Genomic DNA, 20,820 nt, shown 5'->3' with positions numbered 1-20,820 from the left:
GCTCGCTGCAACCTCTACTTCCCAGGTTCAAGTGATTCTCCTACCTCAGCCTCCTGAGTAGCTGGGATTACAGGCGTCCATTACTACTCCCGGCTAATTTTTGTATTTTTGGTAGAGACGGGGTTTCATCATGCTGGCTAGGTTGGTCTTGAATTCCTGATCTCAAGTGATCTGCCCGCCTTGGCCTCCCAAAGTGCTGGGATTACAGGCGTTAGCCACCATGCCTGGCCCCAACAGTACACTCTTAATATTTGTTTGTTGAATGAATGAACCTTATATAAATTTGATGTATAATATAATAACATTACTCCCCATGAGATAATGTACAGATGATGAATAGCAAGTCCAGCATCCTACATTTATAGCCCATCTGAGCCTCAGTTTTTCTACATGTGAAATAGGATAACAATGGTCTTTCTCTCGCAAGGATTATGTGATAACATACAGGTATTTACAGGTAGTCCAGCACCTGATATATAGTAAATCCTCAATAAATGGGAACTATTAGTATTGTTGTAATTATTGTTGCTGAATAGTATTGAGCAATAGGAAAATCTATTGTATTGGAAGAGTGAAAGGTATTAGGCTTAGTAATAAATATTCTGTTAGTTTTATTAGCACATCAATTCTCAACTAGGAATGTTATGGGGGTATTCTTGGTCGTTCCAGCAACTGGAGATGGAAACTCTTTCAGCCCCATACTACTGCTGCTTCCTGTCTCTGAACATGGATGTCTGTGGGTGTGGAGCTTGGTGCAATTGCAGCCATTTTGTGGCCATGAGGAAAAGACTAAAAAACAACACAGATGTTGATCCAGAGCCCTACCGTCTTTTGGCTGCCTAGCTCTAGACTTCTTATCACTTGAAAAAAAGACATTCCTCTTTGTGCTAGACTGATACAACAGATGGTCCCAGTTCTCACCCCTTCCTGTATCCATACCCTTGGCAATATGACTTTGCAGCTGCTCCTATCAAACAGTCATATCTATTTCCCCATTGCTTTGAATCTGAGCAGGCTGAGTGACTTGCTTTGGTTAATAGGAAATGGCAGAAGTGACACAGTACCAGTTCCAAATGCCCCAAGGAGTCTTTAGCACTTTCCCTTGCTCTTAGAATCTTGACTCTGTCATATGAACAATCCTGGGCTAGCCTCCTGGAGGATGAGAGGCCACACAGAGCAGAGATAAGTTAGCTTAGTTGTCCTAGGCAAGGCCTTAGAGTTATGCAAGCCCAGCCAATACCACTCATGCTGTTCTTGAAGATAAAAAAGTTAAAAAAAAAAAAAAAAAAAAAAAGAAAGCCCAGCCAAGATTAGCAAATCCATCTAGCTGACCCTCAACTGAGCAGATGATGAGTGAAGCCCACCAAGCCCAAATCAGCAGAACTTACCAGCCAAACCCTCATGAGCAATAATAAATGATTGTTGTTTTAAGCCACTAAGTTTCAGAGTGGTTTGTAATTCAGCTATAGCTAACTGACACATTAATATGTAAATAATACTCGTAGTGAGACTGCGAGTTACTTGTAGCCCAAAGCATCCTAAGTGATACAGAAAATCAGCAATCATTTAAATATTTACATACATTTACACACTTTGTTTTTTCTTTTTCTTTTTTTTTTTTTTTGAGGCGGAGTTTCACTCTTGTTGCTAAGCCGGAGTGCAATGGCGTGATCTTGGCTCACCACAACCTCCGCCTCCTGGGTTCAAGTGATTCTCCTGCCTCAGCCTTCCGAGTAGCTGGGATTACAGGCATGCGCCACCACGCCCGGCTAATTTTTTGTATTTTTAGTAGAGACGCAGTTTCTCCATGTTGGTCAGGCTAGTCTCGAACTCCCGACCTCAGGTGATCCGCCCACCTCAGCCTCCCAGAGTGCTGGGATTACAGGCGTGAGCCACCGTGCCTGGCATCTTTTTCTTTTCTTTTGTTTTTTTTTTTTTTTTAAATGGAGTCTGGCTCTGTCACCCAGGCTGGAGGGCAGTGGCACAATCTCGGGTCACTGCAACCTCTATCTCCTGAGTTCAAGCAATACTCCTGCCTCAGCCTCCCCAGTAGCTGGGACTACAGGCATGGGCCACCACACCCGGCTAATTTTGGTATCTTTTGGTAGAGATGGGGTTTCACCATGTTGGCTAGGCTGGTCTCAAACTCCTGCCTTCAAATGATCTGGAAGCCGAGGCCTCCCAAAGTGCTGGGATTACAGGTGTGAGCCACTGTGCCTGGCTGCTTTTTTTTTTTTTTTTTTTTTAGAGACAAGGTCTTACACTGTTACTCAGGCTGGAGTGCAGTGTTGTGATCACAGCTCACTGCAGCCTTGAACTCCTGGGCTTAAGCCATCTTCTTATCTCAGGCTCTTGAGCAGCTGGGACTACAGGCATGTGCTAACACACCTGGCTTTTTTTTTTTTTTTTAAGAGAGACGAGGTCTTGCTATGTTGCCCAGACTGCTCTGAAAACTCCTGGCCTCAAGGGATCCTCCTGCTTCTGCCCCCCAAAGTGCTGGGATTACAGGCGTGAGCCACCATGCCAGGCCAGCAGTCATTACTATGATGATGTCTTTTGGATGTTTCTAAACCAGGTGTTTGTAACACAGCCTCCTTCCTCTCACTGACCAGAATGTGGAGGTCACCTTTCTCGCGTGGCCTCGGCTCTCACCTACCTGGTCTCTTGCTCTAGCTGCTCCTCAGCCTGGGCCAACTTAGACTCAAGGGCAGCAATGGTCATCTTGTGGCGGGCACGGGCCCCAGCATCCTCCTCACCCAGGCGTCCCCGTAGCTCCTGGATCTGCCGTTCCAGCTGCTGCCGCCCGCTCTCTGCCTTGGCTGAGAAACTGCGCTCAGCTGACAGCTCTGTAGTCAGTGACTCTACCTGTAGCAGGAGGGGAAGGAAGGATGTCATGGTGGAGTCTCAGAGGGAAGGTGGTAGGTAAATCCAGGCACCTCCAAGAATTAAGTGTGCTGATGATTGTCACACGCAAAGCACAGAGCCTGAAACATACTAAATACTCAACAGATGTTAGCTTGTATTTTTATCAATAGTTTATTGACTTATCACCCACAGCACTGCCAGCCCTGGCTCTTAACATTTTGGATAGTTTTCTGCTTATTTTAATAAGTCCACGAGACCATCACAAACTTGTTTAAATGTCATAAATTCTACTTCTGACTGTGAATGGGTCTATTCCAAGGGTTGCACCAGGATCATCTGGGGGAGCTTGTGGAAAAAAATGCAGACCTCTGGTTCTCACCCTTCAGAGATTCTGACTCAGCAAGACCAAAGTGGAGTCTGGGAATCTGCATTTATAGCAGGCATCTCAGGTGGTTCAGATGGGAGTTATATGCGGGAGCATTTTGAGAAACATGGCCTCAATGAACAGTAGCTGCTACGTGGAAAATGTGTAAACACACCCCTAATAATAGTTCCCGTTTATTTACTCAGCTCGTACTCCGAGCGAGGCCTTCTGCTGGGGACATGGAAGTGAGTCAGACCCAGTCTGATTCATACTTTATTTCACCCTCACAGGGACACAATGACTGGGTAATTAGCATATTCTCCTTTGTGGGTTTTTTTTTTTTTTTTTTAACTTAAAAAACTTTTTTTGAGACAGAGTTTTGCGCTGTTGCCCAGCTGGTGAAATCCCAGCTCACTGCAGCCTCAACCTCGCAAGCTTAAGTGATCCTCCCACTTCAGCCTCCTGAGTAGCTGAGATCACAGGCATACACCATCACCCCTGCATTTTATTTTATTTTATTTTATTTTATTTTATTTTTTTATTTCATTTCATTTCATTTCATTTCATTTGAGACCATTTCTCGCTCTGTTGCCCAGGCTAGAGGGCAGTGGCATGATCTCAGCTCACTGCAACCTCTGCCTCCCAGGTTCAAGCGATTCTCCTGCCTCAGCCTCTTGAGTAGCTGGAATTACAGTTGCCTGCCACCTCACCTGGTTAATTTTTGTATTTTTTGTAGAGACGGGGTTTCTCCATGTTGGCCAGGCTGGTCTCGAACTCCTGACCTCAAGTGATCCACCCACCTCAGCCTCCCAAAGTGCTGGGATTATAGGTGTGAGCCACCACGCCTGGCCTCAAACTTTTTATTATGAAATAAAATGGTGATACAGAGAGCCAAACATTAATCAAATAAAAAAATCAGTAATAAATATTCTGCTAGTTTTATTAGCACAGTAATTCTCAACCAAGAACATTATGGGAGTGTTCCTGATTATTCCAGCAGCTGGAGATGAGAACCCTTTCGGCCCCAGGCCCCTGCTGCTTCCTGTCTCTGAACATGGATGTGTGCGGGTGTCATCCCGCACAGGCGTCATGAGTTAACAAAAGGCAAACATCACTGTCAGTAGCACCTTGGTCAAGAAATAGAACTTTGCCCTTCCAGAAGCCCTTTCACGCACTCATCCTAATGACAACCTCTTCCTTCTCCCCAAAATAGCATGTTATCCTGACTTCTCAGGTCCTTACCTCCTTGTATGTCTTTAGAGTTTTATTACATACAGAAGCATCCCTAGGTCCTATAGTTGAATCCTACCCATTTAAAAAAGTAGATGTATGTGGGTTTTTGTTGTTGTTGTTTGTTTGTTTGTTTTGAGACACAGTCTCACTCTGTTGCCAAGGCTGGAGTGTAGTGGCACAATCTCGGCTCACTGCAATCTCTGCCTCCTGGGTTCAAGCGATTTTCCTGCCTCAGCCTCCCGAGTAGCTGGAATTACAGGCACGCACCACCACACCTGGCTAATTTTTGTATTTTTAGTAGAGATGGGGTTTCACCCTGTTGGCCAGGCTGGTCTCAAACTCCTGATCTCAAGTGATCCATCCGCCTCGGTCTCCCAAATTGCTAGGATTACAGGTGTGAGCCATCACGCCCGGCCAGATATATGTCTTTTAAGTCTCTTTTAACCTATAGTTCCCTCCTCCATCCCTTTTATTCCTTTACAATTTTTTTTTTTTTTTCTGAGATGGAGTCTTGCTCTGTCACCCAGGCTGGAGTACAGTGGTGCAATCTCGGCTCACTGCAACCGCTGCCCCCCAGGATCTAGTGATTCTCCGGCCTCAGCCTCCCAAGTAGCTGGGACTACAGGCACACACCACCATGCCTGGCTAATTTTTGTATTTTTTTGTAGAGACGGGGTTTCGCCATGTTGGCCAGGCTGCTCTCAAACTCCTGACCTCAAGTGATCCGCCTGCCTTGGCCTCCCAAAGTGCTGGAATCACAGATGTGAGCCACTGCGCCCAGCCTATTTCTTACAATTTATCTGTTGAAGAATCTAGGTTGTTAGACTCGTAGAGTTCCTCTTGGTCTGGATTTTTCTGATCACACACTTACGGTCTAATTCAGCATTTATTTATCTCTTCTCTGTGTTTCCTGGAAATTGGCAGCTGTGTCCAGGGACTTTATTCTTTCTTTCTTTCTTTTTTTTTTTTTTTTTTTTTGAGACAGGGTCTCACTCTTGTCCAAACTGCTGGAGTGCAGTGGCACAATCGTAGCTCACCGCAGCGTCAAACTCCTGGGCTCAAGCGATTCTCCAGCCTCAGCCTCCTGACTAGCTGGAACTATAGGTGCACGCCATCATGCCCGATAATTTTGTTGTTGTTGTTGTTTTTGGTAGGGACGGGGTTTCACTTTGTCGTCCTGGCTGATCTTGAACTCTTGGCCTCAAACAGTCTACCTGCTTCAGCTTCCCATAGTGCTGGGATTACAGGCATGAGCCACTGCACCCGATCTTTCTTATTTGTGAATTTTCTTTTTTCTTTTTTTTTTTTTTTAGATGAAGTTTTGCTCTGTCGCCTAGGCTGGAGAGCAGTGGCTCGATCTCGGCTCACTGTAACCTCTGCCTCCTGGGTTCAAGTGATTCTTCTGCCTCACCCTGCCGAGTAGCTGGGACTACAGGTGCCCGCCACCATGCCTGGCTAATTTTTGTATTTTTAGTAGAGACAGGGGTTCACCATATTGATCGGGCTGATCTTGAACTCCTGACCTCGTGATCTGCCAGCCTTGGCCTCCCAAAGTGCTGGGACTACAGGTGTGAGCCACCGCGCGCGGCCTTATTTGTGAATTTTCAAGGGAATTTGTACCTGTCATATTGCTTTGTGTATATACTTCGTGTGTGTGTGTGTGTGGGGGGGGTTGTCCATGGTTCCTTGATCATAATTTGCATAGCCCTTTTAGAGTAAACAGAACCTCTCTCTCTAACCTCCTCCTGCCCCCTCTTTCACCTGCAGAAGGCAGAAACTCTAACGTGACTGTGGGTCACAGGACCCTCATTTCAGAGGCGGAAGGAATGCTGCATAGAGAAGCCAGGAAAGATCTGAACAGACAGGCCTTGCTGGGTTTAGATCGGACCCCTTTCGTCCAATCACATTTCTACGTGGTTGTTAATCACCATGTTTGTTAATCACCATGTTTGTTAATCATCATATTTGTTAACCATCATGGTTGTTAATCATCATGGTTGTTAATCACGCCTATCCAGTGACGTCTCCATAAAAGGCCCAAGAGGACAGGGTTTGGGCAGCTTCTGGAAGCTGAACATGTGCAGTACCAGGAGGGTGGCGCTCCCAGGAGGGCACGGAAGCTCCATGCCCCTCCCCCATGCCCTGCCCCATGCACCCATGGGGTGAACAGACTCCCATGCAAAATTCACGTCCACTCAGAACCTCGAAATGTGACCTTAGTTGGAAATAGGATCTTTGCAGTTGTAATTGATTAACATGAGGTCACACTGGATTAGGGTGGGCCTCAAATCTGATATGGCTGGTGTCCTTTTAAGAGGAGATGAGGACCAGGTAATGGTGGCTCACACCTATAATCCCAGCAATTTGGGAGGCTGAGGCGGCGGATCACCTGACATCAGGAGTTCGAGACCAGCCTGGCCAACATGGTGAAACCCCATCACTACTAAAAATACAAAAAAATTTAGCCAGATGTGGTGGTGGGCGCCTGTAATCCAGCTACTTGGGAGGTTGAGGCAGGAGAATCTCTTGAACCTGGGAGGTGAAGGTCGCAGTGAGCTAAGATCCACCCATTGCACTCCAGCCTCGGCGACAAGAGCGAGACTCTGTCTCAAAAAAAAAAAAAAAAAAAAAAGAGGAGATGAGACACAGAGCCACAAAGATGGGGAAATGCCTTGTAAAGTTAGAGCCAGAGATTGCAGTGACACATCTACAGATGAAGAAACAGCAGAGACTGCCAGCACCCACCGGAAGCCAGGGGAGACGCACGAACAAGAGGAACCAACCCTGCCCACACCTTGATTTCAGACCCCTGGCCTCCAGGACCACGAGAGAATACATTCCTGGCTGGGCGCCGTAGCTCACGTCTGTAATCCCAGCACTTTGGGAGGCCGAGGCGGGTGGATCACTTGAGGTCAGGAGTTTGAGAGCAGCCTGGACAACATGGTGAAACCCCCTCTCTACTAAAAATACAAAGATTAGCCAGCCACGGTGGTGCATGCTTGTAGTCCCAGCTACTTGGGAGGCTGAGGCAGGAGAATTACTTGAATCCGGGAGGCAGAGGTTGCAGTGAGTCGAGATCGCACCACTGCACTCCAGTCTGGGTGACAGAGCGAGACTCCATCTCAAAGAAAAAAAAAAAAAAGCCGGGCGCAGTGGCTCACGCCTGTAATCCCAGCACTTTGGGAGGCCGAGGAGGGCGGATCACGAGGTCAGGAGATCGAGACCATCCTGGCTAACACAGTGAAACCCCGTCTCTACTAAAAATACAAAAAATTAGCCGGGCGAGGTAGCGGGCGCCTGTAGTCCCAGCTACTCGGGAGGCTGAGGCAGGAGAATGGCGTGAACCCTGGGGGGCGAAGCCGAAATCGTGCCACTGCACTCCAGCCTGGGCGACAGTGAGATTCTGTCTCAAAAAAACAAACAAACAAACAACAACAACAAAAACACAGAGAAAATACATTCGTGTTGTTTTAAGCCACTGTGTTTGTGATGGTAATTTGTTATGGTGGCCGTAGGGAACTAACACAGCAACTAATTAATATTTTTTTAAAATGTTGCTGTTGAATTTAAACAGATTTCAAGGGATTAAATCAGTTGCAATTATTTTCCTCATTGAAGCTCAAGTTGCCCCACTTTGGGCCAGTGGGAGGCTCTTCACGTTGACTTCTACGTGCTCTTGACGTAACTGTACCACCTTTCCCGCTAATGGGTATCACAAAATGTTCTGGGTTACTCTTGTTCATTGCCTGCTCCAGATCTGGAATCAGCCACTTCGGAAGAAGCTCCAGTTTCGTTTCTTCTTCTTTTTTTTTTTTTTTTTTTTGAGACAGGGTCTCCCTCTGTTGCCCAGGCTAGAGTGGAGTGGCACAATTCTGGCTCACTACAACCTCTGCTTCCTGGGTCCAGGCAATCCTCTTACCTCAGCCCTCAGAGTAGCTGGGGCCGCAGGCGTGCACGATTGCACCCGGCTAATTTTATTTTTTGTAGAGATGGGGTCTTACTGTGTTGCTCAGGCTGGTCTCAAACCCCTGGGCTCAAGCAATCCTCCTGTCTCAGCCTTCCAAAGAGCTGGGATTACAGGTGTGAGCCACTGTGCCCAGCCAGCCCCAGTTTCTTTTAGAGGGAAACAGCATTTCCAGATCACAACGTGGACATAGGGATACTCATTGCTACTGGGTTCCCTGTTTCTAGGCCTTTTGGGTGGTCAGAGAGGCTGGATCTGTATAAAATACATCACCAGTTCAAGTGAATATGATGAAGTCAAATTGAGAACTACAGGTTTGCTTAGTTTTGTTTTTAAACTTTTTTTTTTTTTTTTTTGAGACAAAGTCTCTCTCTGTCACCCAGGCTAGAGTGCAGTGGCACGATCTCAGATCACCGCAAACTCCGCCTCCTGGGTTCAAGCAATTCTCTGCCTCAGCCTCCCGAGTAGCTGGATTACAGGTGCCCGCCACCATGCCTGGCTAGTTTTTGTATTTTTAATAGAGACAGAGTTTCACCATGTTGGCCAGGCTGGTCTTGAACTCCTGACCTCATGATCCACCCGCCTCGGCCTCCCAAAGTGCTGGGATTACAGGCATGAGCCACTGCATCTGGCTTAAACTATTTTTTAAACATAATTTATCACTTTTCTTTTTGAGACAGGGTCTCACTATGTTGCCCAGGCTGGAGTGCAGTGGTGCAATCATGGCTCAACTGCAGCTTCAACCTCCCTGGGCTCAGGTGATCCTCCCAACTCAGCCTCCTGGGTAGCTGGGATTATAGGTGTGTGCCACCACACCCTGCTAATTTTTAAATTTTGTGTAGGGATGGAGTTTTGCCATGTCATCCAAGCTAGTCTTGAACTCCTAGGCTAAAAGCAATCCACCAAAAGTGCTGGGATTCCAGGCGTGACCTACTGGACCCAACTAAATGTAATTTCTTTTCTTTCTCTTTTTATTTCATATATATTTTTTGTAGAGATGGGGTCTCACTGTGTTGGCTAGGCTGGTCTCAAACACCTGGGCTCAAGCGATCCTTCTGCCTTGGCCTCCAAAAGTGCTGAGATTACAGGCATGAGCCACCATACCTGACCTGTTTTTTTTGTTTTTTGTTTTGAGATGGAGTCTCGCTCTGTCGCCCAGGCTGGATCTCGCAGTGGCGCGATCCAGCTCACTGCAAGTGCCGCCTCTCGAGTTCACGCCATTCTCCTGCCTCAGCCTCCCGAGTAGCTGGGACTACAGGTACCTGCCACCACGCCTGGCTAATTTTTTGTATTTTTAGTAGAGATGGGGTTTCACTGTGTTAGCCAGGATGGTCTTGATCTCCTGACCTCGTGATCTGCCCGCCTCTGCCTCCCAAAGTGCTGGGATTACAGGCGTGAGCCACCGCGCCTGGCCACACCTGGCCTGTTTTTTTTTTAAAAAAAAAACTTAATCTCTTCTCTAGGACAACTGTATCAAGGTTCTTTGGCGCTGAGTACCCTGATGTCAAGGACACAGTAGATGACATAGTATCCCATCTTTGATCATTTACTTCATCCCACATTATAAACTCAATGTCTCAGAAAAACAATGCTAATACTATCACCATCAATTAATTAAAGTAGGTTAAAATTTGTTTGCATATCTTCCCCATTCTTTCCATTTAAAAAGTAGTCTTACTACACATAACTGTTGAGCATATAATTATTACCTTTTTTTTTTTTTTTGAGACGCGGTCTCACTCTGTCATCCAGTCACCCAGGCTGGAGTGCAGTGACAAAATCATAGCTCACTGCAGCCTCAATCTCCCAGGGTTAAGCGATCCTCCCTCCTCAGCCTCCCAGGTAGTTGGACTACAGGCATGCACCACTGTGCCTGGCTAATTTTTAAATAGTTTGTAAAGAAAATTGGAGAATCAGGAGAATCGCTTGAACCTGGGAGGCAGAGGTTGCAGTGAGCCGAGATCACACCACTGCACTCCAGCTTGGGCAACAGAGGGAGACTCCATCTCAAAAAAAAAAAAAAAGAAAGGAAAAAAATTAATGAAGAATGCAGACATTGGTTTGTCCTTAGAAATCCCATCGCTCTGTTGTCTTCTTGGCAAACTCTTACACTTCCTTTAATATCTCTCAAGGCATCACCTCCACCAGGAAGCCTTCTCTGATGGCCTCTATCCTCCAGCTAGGTTGGTAGTCCCTTCTAGGTTCCCACAGTGCCCGTGTTTCCTCCATTTTCACTTGTATCTCTGTATTGGGATGGTCTGTTTCCTCCTTTAGACTAAGATGTGTTTGAGGGCGGAGGCTTAGTATTATCCAACTCCAGGTCCCCAGCATAACCCGGAATAGGGTCTGGGCCACTGGAATCCTCAGAAAATATTTATAAATAAATATGCAAAGGAAAACATGCTTTTCTCCCTCTGCTGAACTCCAACTTATGCTTTAAAACCCCCAGCCAAATGTCTCTTTTTCCAAATGTTTTCTTATGACTCCTGCAGAAAGTCTTTTATCTCTCTCTACTGGGCCCAGGAGACTTCCATGATCACACTTGCTGGCCTATAATGTGACAGCATAGTCCCACGTCTGTTTCCTCCAGGGAACTTCATAGGACAGAAACCCCACATAATTCATCTTTGGATCCAGCCCTGAAAAAACCCCTCAGAAATACAAGTGAATCATGCCTTTCAACCCTTTTAAGAACTCCTATTCAACCTTCAAAACCCAACTCAAATATCCCCTTTCTAGATTTGTTGAATAAGAGGACTGAAGGTTACGGTCCCAGGTCAATGGGGACTGAGGCTGGTGAGGGCGGTCAATCGTGCTCACCTGCAGGAGCAGCTTGCGGTAGCGGTCATTGAGCAGCTCCGAGTTGCTCTGCTCCTCCTCCAGCTCTTCCTCCAACTGCCCCAGGCGCCCCTCCAGCTGACGCTTCTCCTCCAGAATGGCTGCCCTAGGGAGACAGGAAGGGATGGGGATGAGAGGACAGGACGGTCAGAGGAGGGTGCCTTGCCTCACACTACAGGACCCTGTGGTTAGCCCCACCCACCTCCCCAGCCTCACACCCCAGGGGCCCCGAGGTTAACCCCGCCCACCTCCCAGCTTCCTGTCCCAGAGCTCAGCCACCTCCAGCCTACCCCAGCTTCACCTTCTGCAGACGCAGTACCTCAGCCTCCAGATCCTTGGGGCACTTACTTGCTAAGGTTGCCATTGGCCACCTCATCTGCCATCTCATCCCGGTCCTGCTGGGCCTGCCGCCGAGCACGGTCCGAGGCGGCCAGTTCCTGTGATGAGAGAGAGACAGGCGGCCGGTGGGTGTGAGGAGAAGCAATCTGGGCACGGGTCTCACCCCTTCTCTGTCCCTCACACCTCAAGTCTCTTGGCTTTTTTCTCATGCTGTCCCTGGGTAACCGTGGAATGAGCTTCAATCTACAGATGTCTCCTAAATCTGTCTCCTGAGCCCCTGACCTGGGCTCACCTCTTGCAGCCCAAACCCCAGGCCCCTCACCCTCTCCACCTTTTACTGCACATAGGTTCTTCTCTCAAACTTGCCTCTCCTCCAGGGTCCCCCCAATCACTGGGCCAGACCCCCAGTGCTCTCCTCCCCTCCTCCGGCCCCCCTCACCACAGCCTTCTCCCTCCTGCCTTCTGACTGCCTTCTCCGTCCTCTGCATCCCCTTGGCCCTGGCTCAGGGTTCTCTCTCTCTTTCTCAATCTCTCTCTCTCTCCCCCTCCCACTCCCCCTCCCACAGCCTTTGTGACTCCAATCTCCCCACTCCAGTTCAACTGCTACAGAGCTGACCCTGCCCTTCCTCTCTTCTGGATCTTTCCATGGCTCCCTAGTGCCCTAGGACAAAATCCCTGCTCTTAGGCTGGCATCGGAGGCCACATGGTAAGCCCCACCCACCTCCCCGAGCTTCACACCCAGGGACCCTGTGGTTAGCCCCACCCACCTCCCCAGCTTCACACCTAGGGACCCTGCGGTTAGCCCCGCCCACCTCCCCAGCTTCACACCCCAGGGGCCCTGTGGTTAGCCCCGCCCACCTCCCCAGCTTCACACCCCAGGGGCCCTGTGGTTAGCCCCGCCCACCTCCCCAGCATCACACCCCAGGGACCCTGTGGTTAGCCCCGCCCACCTCCCCAGCTTCACACCCAGGGACCCTGCGGTTAGCCCCACCCACCTCCCCAGGCTCACACCTAGGGACCCTGTGGTTAGCCCTGCCCACCTCCCCAGCATCAGACCCCAGGGGCCTCGAGGTTAGCCCCGCCCACCTCCCCAGCATCACACCCCAGGGGCCCTGCGGTTAGCCCCGCCCACCTCCCCAGGCTCACACCCAGGGACCCTGTGGTTAGCCCCGCCCACCTCCCCAGCATCACACCCCAGGGGCCTCGAGGTTAGCCCCGCCCACCTCCCCAGGCTCACACCTAGGGACCCTGTGGTTAGCCCCGCCCACCTCCCCAGCATCACACCCCAGGGGCCCCGAAGTTAGCCTTGCCCACCTCCCAGCTTCCTGTCCCAGGGCCCCGCCTACCCCAGCCTTACCTCCTGCAGCCGCAGCACCTCAGCCTCCAGGCCCTTGAGGCGCTTTTCACTTTCCCGATTCTGGGAGAAGATCTCCTCCCGGGAGCTGCGTGTCTCCTCCACCTCCCGCCATAGCTCCTTCATCTGGGCCTGGGTGGAACAGAAAAGGTAGATGGGCTCAGCCTGGCCACACAGCACAGGGAACTCCTCCAGCCCCTTGCCAGACCGACGGGGACTCCTCAGCTCCCATGAACAAGCAGGGAGTTCTCCGAACCCTGCAGACCTGGGCTGCAGGTCTCCTGTGTATAAAGCCTGTGTATTGCAGGCTCCTGTGTATAAAGCCACTTGCTGTGTGGCCTTGGGCCAGCCTCTCTCACTCTGGTCCTCAAGGGAGGAGGTTGATCTGGCTGAGCCTAGAAGGCAGCTGGAAGCCTGATGGAGCCTGGCTTCAAGTTAGGTAGACATGGGTTTGAATTACAACTTGGCCATATCCTTGCTGGGTGACTGTGAGCCAGCCACTGCCCCTCTCTGAGCCTCAGTTTGCCTACTGTTGATTTATTTATTTTATTTCTATTTTTACTTTTTTGAGACAGTCTCGCTCTGTCACCCAGGCTGGATTGCAGTGGTGGGATCTCAGCTCACTGCAACCTCTGCCTCCCGGGTTCAAGCAACTCTCCTGCCTCAGCCTCCTGAGTAGCCGAGACTACAGGTGCGTGCCACCATGCCTGGCTAATTTTTGTATTTTTAGTAGAAACGGGGTTTCACCATATTGGCCAGGCTGGTATTGATCTCCTGACCTCAGGTGATCTGCCCATCTTGGCCTCTCAAAGTGCTGGGATTACAGGTGTGAGCCACCGTGTCTGGCCAAAAAACCATATGGTATTTTCACATGAAAAACAAAACCACGGAGGTGGGTGAATCACTTGAGGCCAAGAGATCAAGACCAGCCTGGCCAACATGGCGAAACCTCGTCTCTACTAAAAATACAAAAATTATGGCGCACGCCTGTAATCCCAGCTACTCAGGAGGCTGAGGCAGGAGAACTGCTTGAACCTGGGAGGCGGAGGTTGCTGTGAGCTGAGATCACGTCACTGCACTCCACCCTGGGCGACAGAATGAGACTGTCTCAAAAAAGAAAAAAAAAAACCAACTGAACAAACAAAGAAACAAACAAAAAATGAGGAAATTTGACTTAAAAGTGCAGCATTTTAAATGAAAGAAATGTAAAATAGAAGAAGAAGGAAGCCAGCCTCTGGGGCATGGATGTTTATAAAGGTGCTGACCCGTGCAGATGCTGCCTGTGGGTTGAGAGGGAGGGGTCCGAGCTAGCCTCAGACCCTGGAATGATGGTTAGGGCTTGAAGACACCAAAGTCTCCCCTCCCTGGCACAGCTCACGCCCGCTCTTACCTGCATCTTGCGAAGCTGCTTCACCGCCTCCTCCTTGCCCTGGCCGGCGGAGGCCATCTGAGCCTTCAACTCCTCCAGCTCTCCCTCCAGCTTCTTGCGGGCAGCCACGGCCAGAGTGCGCTGCTTCCGCTCCTCATCCCGCTCCACCTCTGCATCTCTCAGCTGGAGACGAGGTCAGGAGGGACGGGGTCAGGCACAGGAAGCCCAGCCTCCCTCTGTGTGCTAGGGACATGGATGTCTGCCCTGGAGCTCCTGCCCAGGCTGCAAGCCCCATTCCTCTCACTCCCTGACTCTCCTTACTTGGTCCCTCTCTATCCCCACTGCCCCAGCTCAGTCCCCCATCTCACCTAAGCCTCCTTTCTAGCCTCTCATCTCTCCCCTCCAGCCCATTCCAACACGTCTCCAAAGCTGATCCTGCTCATAGCCCTCCCATGGTTCCCCAGTGCCCCCAGGGCCAAGTCTTGGACACTCAGCCATGTCTAAGTCAAAGGGGCTAGTAGAGACAAAACCCCATGGAGACCCCTGGCCTTAGGTCACCTGTTCACCTCTCTTCCCTGCCTCCCCAGCTTCTAGCACCCTCCACCCCAAGTCTGTTGCCTACACGGCTCCAGAGGGCTCTTTCTGACACCCAGAGCTGCCCCTGCCCCTCATCACCTAGCAGAGGGAAGACATGGGAAGTTCCTGGACAGAACGAGTAATGAATGAACGGTGCAGGGAGGGAGAGAGCAATGGAACAAACAAGGAAGCGAGGGAGCGATGACTGACTGGATTGGGGAAGGATGTGGATGGAGGGGAGAGCGGATGAGCAGGTCAGTGAGTCAGTGACTAAGTGGAGTCAGCAGGGGGTGCTGAGGGGCTGGGGTTGGGTAAATAGGGGAGGGGTTGGGTTGGGGAGAGGCGATGGGTTGGAAGGGGGTAACTGGGTGGATGCAACAGTAGTTGGACATAGCGCTGGTTGGGGGAGAGGCTGTATGTGGGTGGTTGGGGTGGTTGAATAGATGGGGTGGCGGATGGATGAATGGTTTGTGTGGTGGATGGAGGATGTATGATTGGGTACAGCAACAGGTCAACAGGATATTGGTGTGGGTTAATGGGTCATGGCAGGTTAATGGGTTGGGGAATACGAAGATGGTTTTGTGGGAGGAAGATGGTTTGGCTGGCACGAGAGACTCGCAGAAATACTGAGTGGCAGGCAGGTGGGGAGACAATGAGTGGCAGGTGGGTGGGTGGGGAGACACCGAGTGGTGGAAGGGTTGGGGAGATACTGAGTGGTCAGCGGGTGGAGGAGACAGAGTGGTGGGTGGGTCGGGGAGACCCCTTGCTGCCCTTCTTGCTGCCTGTACACACCATGGCATACCCCAGCTGGACTGGCACCCTGTGGCCTTCTGTGTGACAATACCTGCTTGGCCAGCTGCCTCCGCCTCTCTTCACCAGCCTCATCATGGCCCTGCAGGTCACGCTCATGCTGAGTCTTGAGAGCCTGCACAGTCACCTCCAGACGCAGCTTGGCATCCTCAGCCGCCGTCAGCTCATCCTCCAGTTCCGTCACCTGTGCTCGCAGATCATTGGCTGCCTGTTCTGCTACCCGGCAGGCTCGTTCCAGCTCATGCACCTGGTGGGGAGGGAGAGTAGCTGCTGGGCACCTGGGTCACTGAGGCAGAGGAGGTTAGGAGCCTAGGTAGAGTAGGGGAAGATTTGATGGAGGATGGGGAGGTGGCAAGTCAGTGTGCCCACTGTAGTTTGTTTATTCATCCATTCAAAATCTACTGAGCGGCTCCTTCCTAGGTGTCTCATTCAGCATCATCCCAAAATGTATTTCATGAATAACTGATGCTTCATAATTCTATTATCTGAAGCGCTTCAGAGTCCAATACAAGCGTCTGTTAGGTCAGCTGACTCTCACTCATGGTGGATTATTCCCTCTGAGTTTTGTAATTTTGCATTGTGAGCTCACTCACTGGGAATTCATCTTCAGGAATCCTGTGTGAAAGGGTTGAAGGCACGTAGCTCCAGGGTCATCAGTGCTGGTGTCTGCCAGACTCCCCAGGGTGTCACCAACCCACTATCTACTTCTATCAGGTTTTCTGTTTGGGAGGGTCCCTGATCTTTCAGGGAGGTATGAATTAAAACCCCAAATGCTGTGAAAATAGAGCTGGGCTTATGAATTTTCAGAGAGTCCCCCTTCATGCCTCTCCTTACTTAACTGTCACCTCCTCAAGGAAGCCTCTCTTGACCCATCAGGGCCTCTCTGCTACCCATGCTCCTGGCACTGGGGCCCCTCTCCTACCTAGTCCTAGTCACAGTGGTCATTTGACATTTGCTTAGGTGGCTTTTTGTGCAACACCCGCCTCCCACACTGGACTGTGAGTTCCACAGAGCAAGGCCTATGTCTGTGGATCGCCACTGCCCACATGATGCTCATTACAATTCTGGTCACTGACAGTATCTACTTTCGGTCCTTGGAATGGGCCCTCTAGCCTCCCTTCCTATTTGGTACTTGCCAATTTATTTTGTTTACTTGAAGGGATCAAACTTTCTCCCATCAACATCCTGTTTCCCACAAGGGCCTTTGGAGTCACTACAAATAACTGTGTCAGGGAGAGAGGGGTTCTCTCCAGGCCTGGCTAAAAGCAAAATCAGATCAACGTCTAAGTGTGTGGAGAAGATAAAGCCCTCACCCATTGGACTCCTAGAAGCACGTCGTTGGGAAAATAAAGAAATAAGGATGTCGAGACGGCATCTGTTCAGGAGCTCAACAAATTCTGCCAGTGCCTCCCATCATTAGTGAGGGTGGCCTGTGTCCCTGGGCGTGATCCATAAATGTATTTAGAGGATGAATGAAGGAAGGATGGAGTGGAGGATGTGGCGGGTCATTTTGACCATTCGGAAGGCTGGTACACTGGCTGGGTGAGGGGAGCCTGGGAGAAGCCTTGGGGCACCACCCTACAGGCCCTGGAGAGATATATGAGTTAAGGGAAGACAGAGGCTTGGTGGGAGAGTCTGTGTGTGCTCAGTGGAATTGGTGGCAGGCAAAGTGGGAGTCCTCATACTGTGTGTGTGTGTGTGTGTGTGTGTGTTTGTGTGTGTGTTATGTATGTATGTATGCACATAGTCATGTCTGGGGAGTGGTTCTCAGGCTGTGTGTTGTAGTAAATTCTCTTCATGTTCTCTCTCTGAGTATTCATACGTATGTATGGTGAGTAGTTTTCTCATGCTGTATGTGTACATATGCACATGGATATGTGTATTTAATGGAAAATTCTCAGCGAGGTGCAATGGCTCATGCCTGTAATCCCAATGCTTTGGGAGTCTGAAGTGGGAGGATTATTTGAGCCTAGGAGTTCAGGACCAGCCTGGGCAACACAACAAGACCCCATCTCCACAAAAAATTTAAAAAACAGCCAGGTATGGTGGAATGCACCTGTAGTCCCTGCTACTCAGGAGACTGAGGCAGGAGGACTGCTTGAGCCTAGGAGACTAAGGTTGCAATGTGCCATGATTGCACCACTGCCCTCCAGCCTGGGCAACAGAGGAAGACCCTATCTCAAAAATAAAACAAAACAAAACAACAAACAAACAAAAACAAGTAATAGAAGATTCTCCTCACATCCCATGTACACAAATGTGAGCATGTGTGCTTTGTGAGCAGCTCTTGTGTTCTGTGTGTGAACATGTGCTGGATGGAAGATTCTCCTCACGTTCTGTGAATGTCTACATGAAGACCTACCTCTGGTGAATGGCTCTCCTTACTTTCTATGAGTGTGCATTAGCACACGTATTTGGTGGGAGATTCTCTTCACACTGTGTGTGTGTATATGGATGCAAATGTTTGCTGAACAGTCCTCCTCTTGTTCTCTTTTTTTTTGAGACAGTCTCACTCTGTCACCCAGGCTGGAGTGCAGTGGAATGATCTCGGCTCACTGAAACCTCTGCCTCCTGAATTCAAGGGATTCTCCTGCTTCAGCCTCCCAAGTAGCTGGGGTTACAGGTATGTGCCACCATGCCTGACTAATTTTTGTATTTTTAGTAGAGACAGGGTTTCACCATGTTGGCCAGGCTGGTCTCAAACTCCTGACCTCAGGTGATCCACCCACCTTGGCCTCCCAAAGTGCTGGAGTGCTGGGATTATAGGAGTGAGCCACCATGCCCAGCCCTCTTGTTCTCTTTGTGCATGAATATACGACTTTGATGGCTGGTTGTTTTTCATGTTCTATGTGTGAAAGCATACATGCATGTACGTGTCTCCCCTCACCCAGTGTGTCCCAGGGAGTGGGGGCCCTGCTCACGCTCTTGCCGACGTCATCCTTGCTGCTCAGCAGTGCCTCCAGCTCAGCCCGCAGGGCCCGGTTCTGCCGCTCCAGCTCCTCACGTGCTTCCTGCTCCTCCTCCAGTGCCCGTGTCAGTGACAGGGCCCGAGCCTCACGCTCCCGGCCCTCTGCCTCGGCCCGCTCACGTTCCTCCACTGCCCGAAGTACAGCTGCCTTCTCCTCTGCCAGAAGCTTCCAGTTTGAGGGAGATGGGGTAGGGGGAAATAGATTAGCTGAAAGGAGTGTACAAGGGAATGGGAAGAGGGAGCAGCCAGGAACAGAGAAAGAGAGAGAAAGAGACAGACAAAGGCAGAGACACAAGAGGGAGGTAGAGGGATTAAAGTTGCAACCGTGTCCCAAACCAGCTTAACTCTTGAATGGATCAAACTGATCAGTCCCTAACTCTATATGTTCAACAGAAGAAAGGGTATTCCTTCCTCTTAAGAGTGGCAGTAGAAAAAATATATATATATATATATTTTTAAATGGACTTCAACCTTTACTGTTTTTTTTAAAGACACAGTAATTGGCAAATAAACTTATAAAACATGCAAAAAAGAAAAGAGAACAGAACTCATAGTTAAGAGAAAAATCAGTCCATACAAATAGACCCACAGATGACCTACATATTAGAATGTGCACACAAGGACATCATGATAAGTTTCAGAACGAGACAGATATAATGGGTGAAGAGGCAGTTATTTGAGGAGGGATTTGAAACTGTAAAATAGAACCACATAGAAATGCCAGAACTGAAAAATGAAATATCTGAAATAAAAAAGTCATTGGATGAAATTAGTAGCAGACTGGACACAACAGGAGAATCAGTAAACTTGAAAGCAGGTCAATAGAAATTATCCAAACAGAGCAAAGAAAGGAAGAAAGAAAGAAGATTGTAACAGAAATTAATGGAACTTTAACAACCTGAAAAAAGTACCAAGCAGTCATACATACATGCATTTGGAGTCCTAGAAGGGTAAAGAAAAAGTACAGAAAGAAGTAAAACTGCCTTCGTTCACAGAAAACATGATCATCTATGAGAAAATCCAACAAAATATATAAAAACTATATTAGCACTAATAAGTGAGTTTAGCCAAGATTGTAGGATAAAAGATCAATATACAAAAATCTATTGTATTTCTACATACTAGCAATCAAAAATGGAAATGAAAGCAACATCACTTAAAATAGCCATAAAACCATGAAACACTTGGAAATACATCTGGCAAGAGATGTGAAAGATGTACATTGAAAACTAAAAAACATTTCTAAGGTATTTCAATGGACATATATACCATCCTCCTTGGTGAGAAAACTCAATATTGTTATGATGTCACTTCTTCCCAAACTGATGTATAGATTCAACACAGTTCCAAATCGGAAGGCTTTTTGTTTTGGGGTAGAAATTGACAAACCGATTCTAAAATACATATGGAAATGTAAAGGAACTAGAAGAGGCAAAATAACTTCAAATAAAAAGGAAAGGCTGGAGAAAAGGCTGGTGCAGTGGCTTATGCTTATAATTCCAGCATTTTGGGAGGCTGAGGTGGGCAGATCGCCTGAGGTCAGGAGTTTGAGACCACCTGGCCAACATGGTGAAACCCCGTCTCTACTAAAAATATAAAAATTAGCCAGGTGTGGTGGCGCACACCTGTAATCCCAGCTACTCGGGAGGCTGAGGTGGGAGAATTGCTTGAAACCGGGAAGAAGAAGTTGCAGTGAGCCAAGATCGCGCTACTGCACTGCAGCCTGGGCAAAAAGAGTGAAACTCTGTCAAAAAAAAAAAAAAAAAAAAAAGAAGAAGAAGAAAAAAAATGATTTTCAATAGATATGCAAAAACAAATCAGTGGAGAACAAACAGTGTTGGAATAGTTGGATATTTATATTCACAAAAATTAACATGGAGCCATGATAGCATCATATATAAAAATTAACTCAGAATAAATCACAGACCTAAATGTAAACTTGAAACTGGAAGACTGCCAGAAAAAAAAAAAAACAGGATAGGCCAGGTGCAGTGGCTCATGCCCATAATCCCAGCACTTTGGGAGGCCAACGCAGGTGGATCACGAGGTCAGGAGTTTGAGACTAGCCTGGCCAACATAGTGAAACCCTGTCTCTACTAAAAATACAAAAAAAAAAGCTGGGTGTGGTGGCATGTGCCTG

The 20,820-nt window shown here is 48.8% G+C and overlaps 1 protein-coding gene across 6 annotated transcripts in view; it reads right to left on the bottom strand.

The window, feature by feature from the left end:
• The window catches only part of MYH14 (myosin heavy chain 14), a 109,371-nt gene that overhangs the window by 5,992 nt on the left and 82,559 nt on the right, over positions 1-20,820 (bottom strand). For all 6 annotated transcript variants that reach the window (XM_054538931.2, XM_024237970.3, XM_024237972.3 and 3 more), the window contains 7 exons: positions 18,634-18,846; positions 15,747-15,959; positions 14,348-14,509; positions 12,961-13,089; positions 11,613-11,701; positions 11,247-11,370; positions 2,657-2,865 (listed from right to left, as the gene is read on the bottom strand). In XM_054538931.2, the coding sequence (XP_054394906.1) occupies positions 2,657-2,865; positions 11,247-11,370; positions 11,613-11,701; positions 12,961-13,089; positions 14,348-14,509; positions 15,747-15,959; positions 18,634-18,846 (1,139 nt within the window). The remainder of the gene's footprint in view (positions 1-2,656; positions 2,866-11,246; positions 11,371-11,612; positions 11,702-12,960; positions 13,090-14,347; positions 14,510-15,746; positions 15,960-18,633; positions 18,847-20,820) is intronic.

The sequence above is a fragment of the Pongo abelii genome, chromosome 20, assembly GCF_028885655.2.
Source record: "Pongo abelii isolate AG06213 chromosome 20, NHGRI_mPonAbe1-v2.0_pri, whole genome shotgun sequence".
Lineage (NCBI taxonomy): Eukaryota > Metazoa > Chordata > Mammalia > Primates > Hominidae > Pongo > Pongo abelii.
This window is presented reverse-complemented; position numbering and strand designations above follow the sequence as displayed.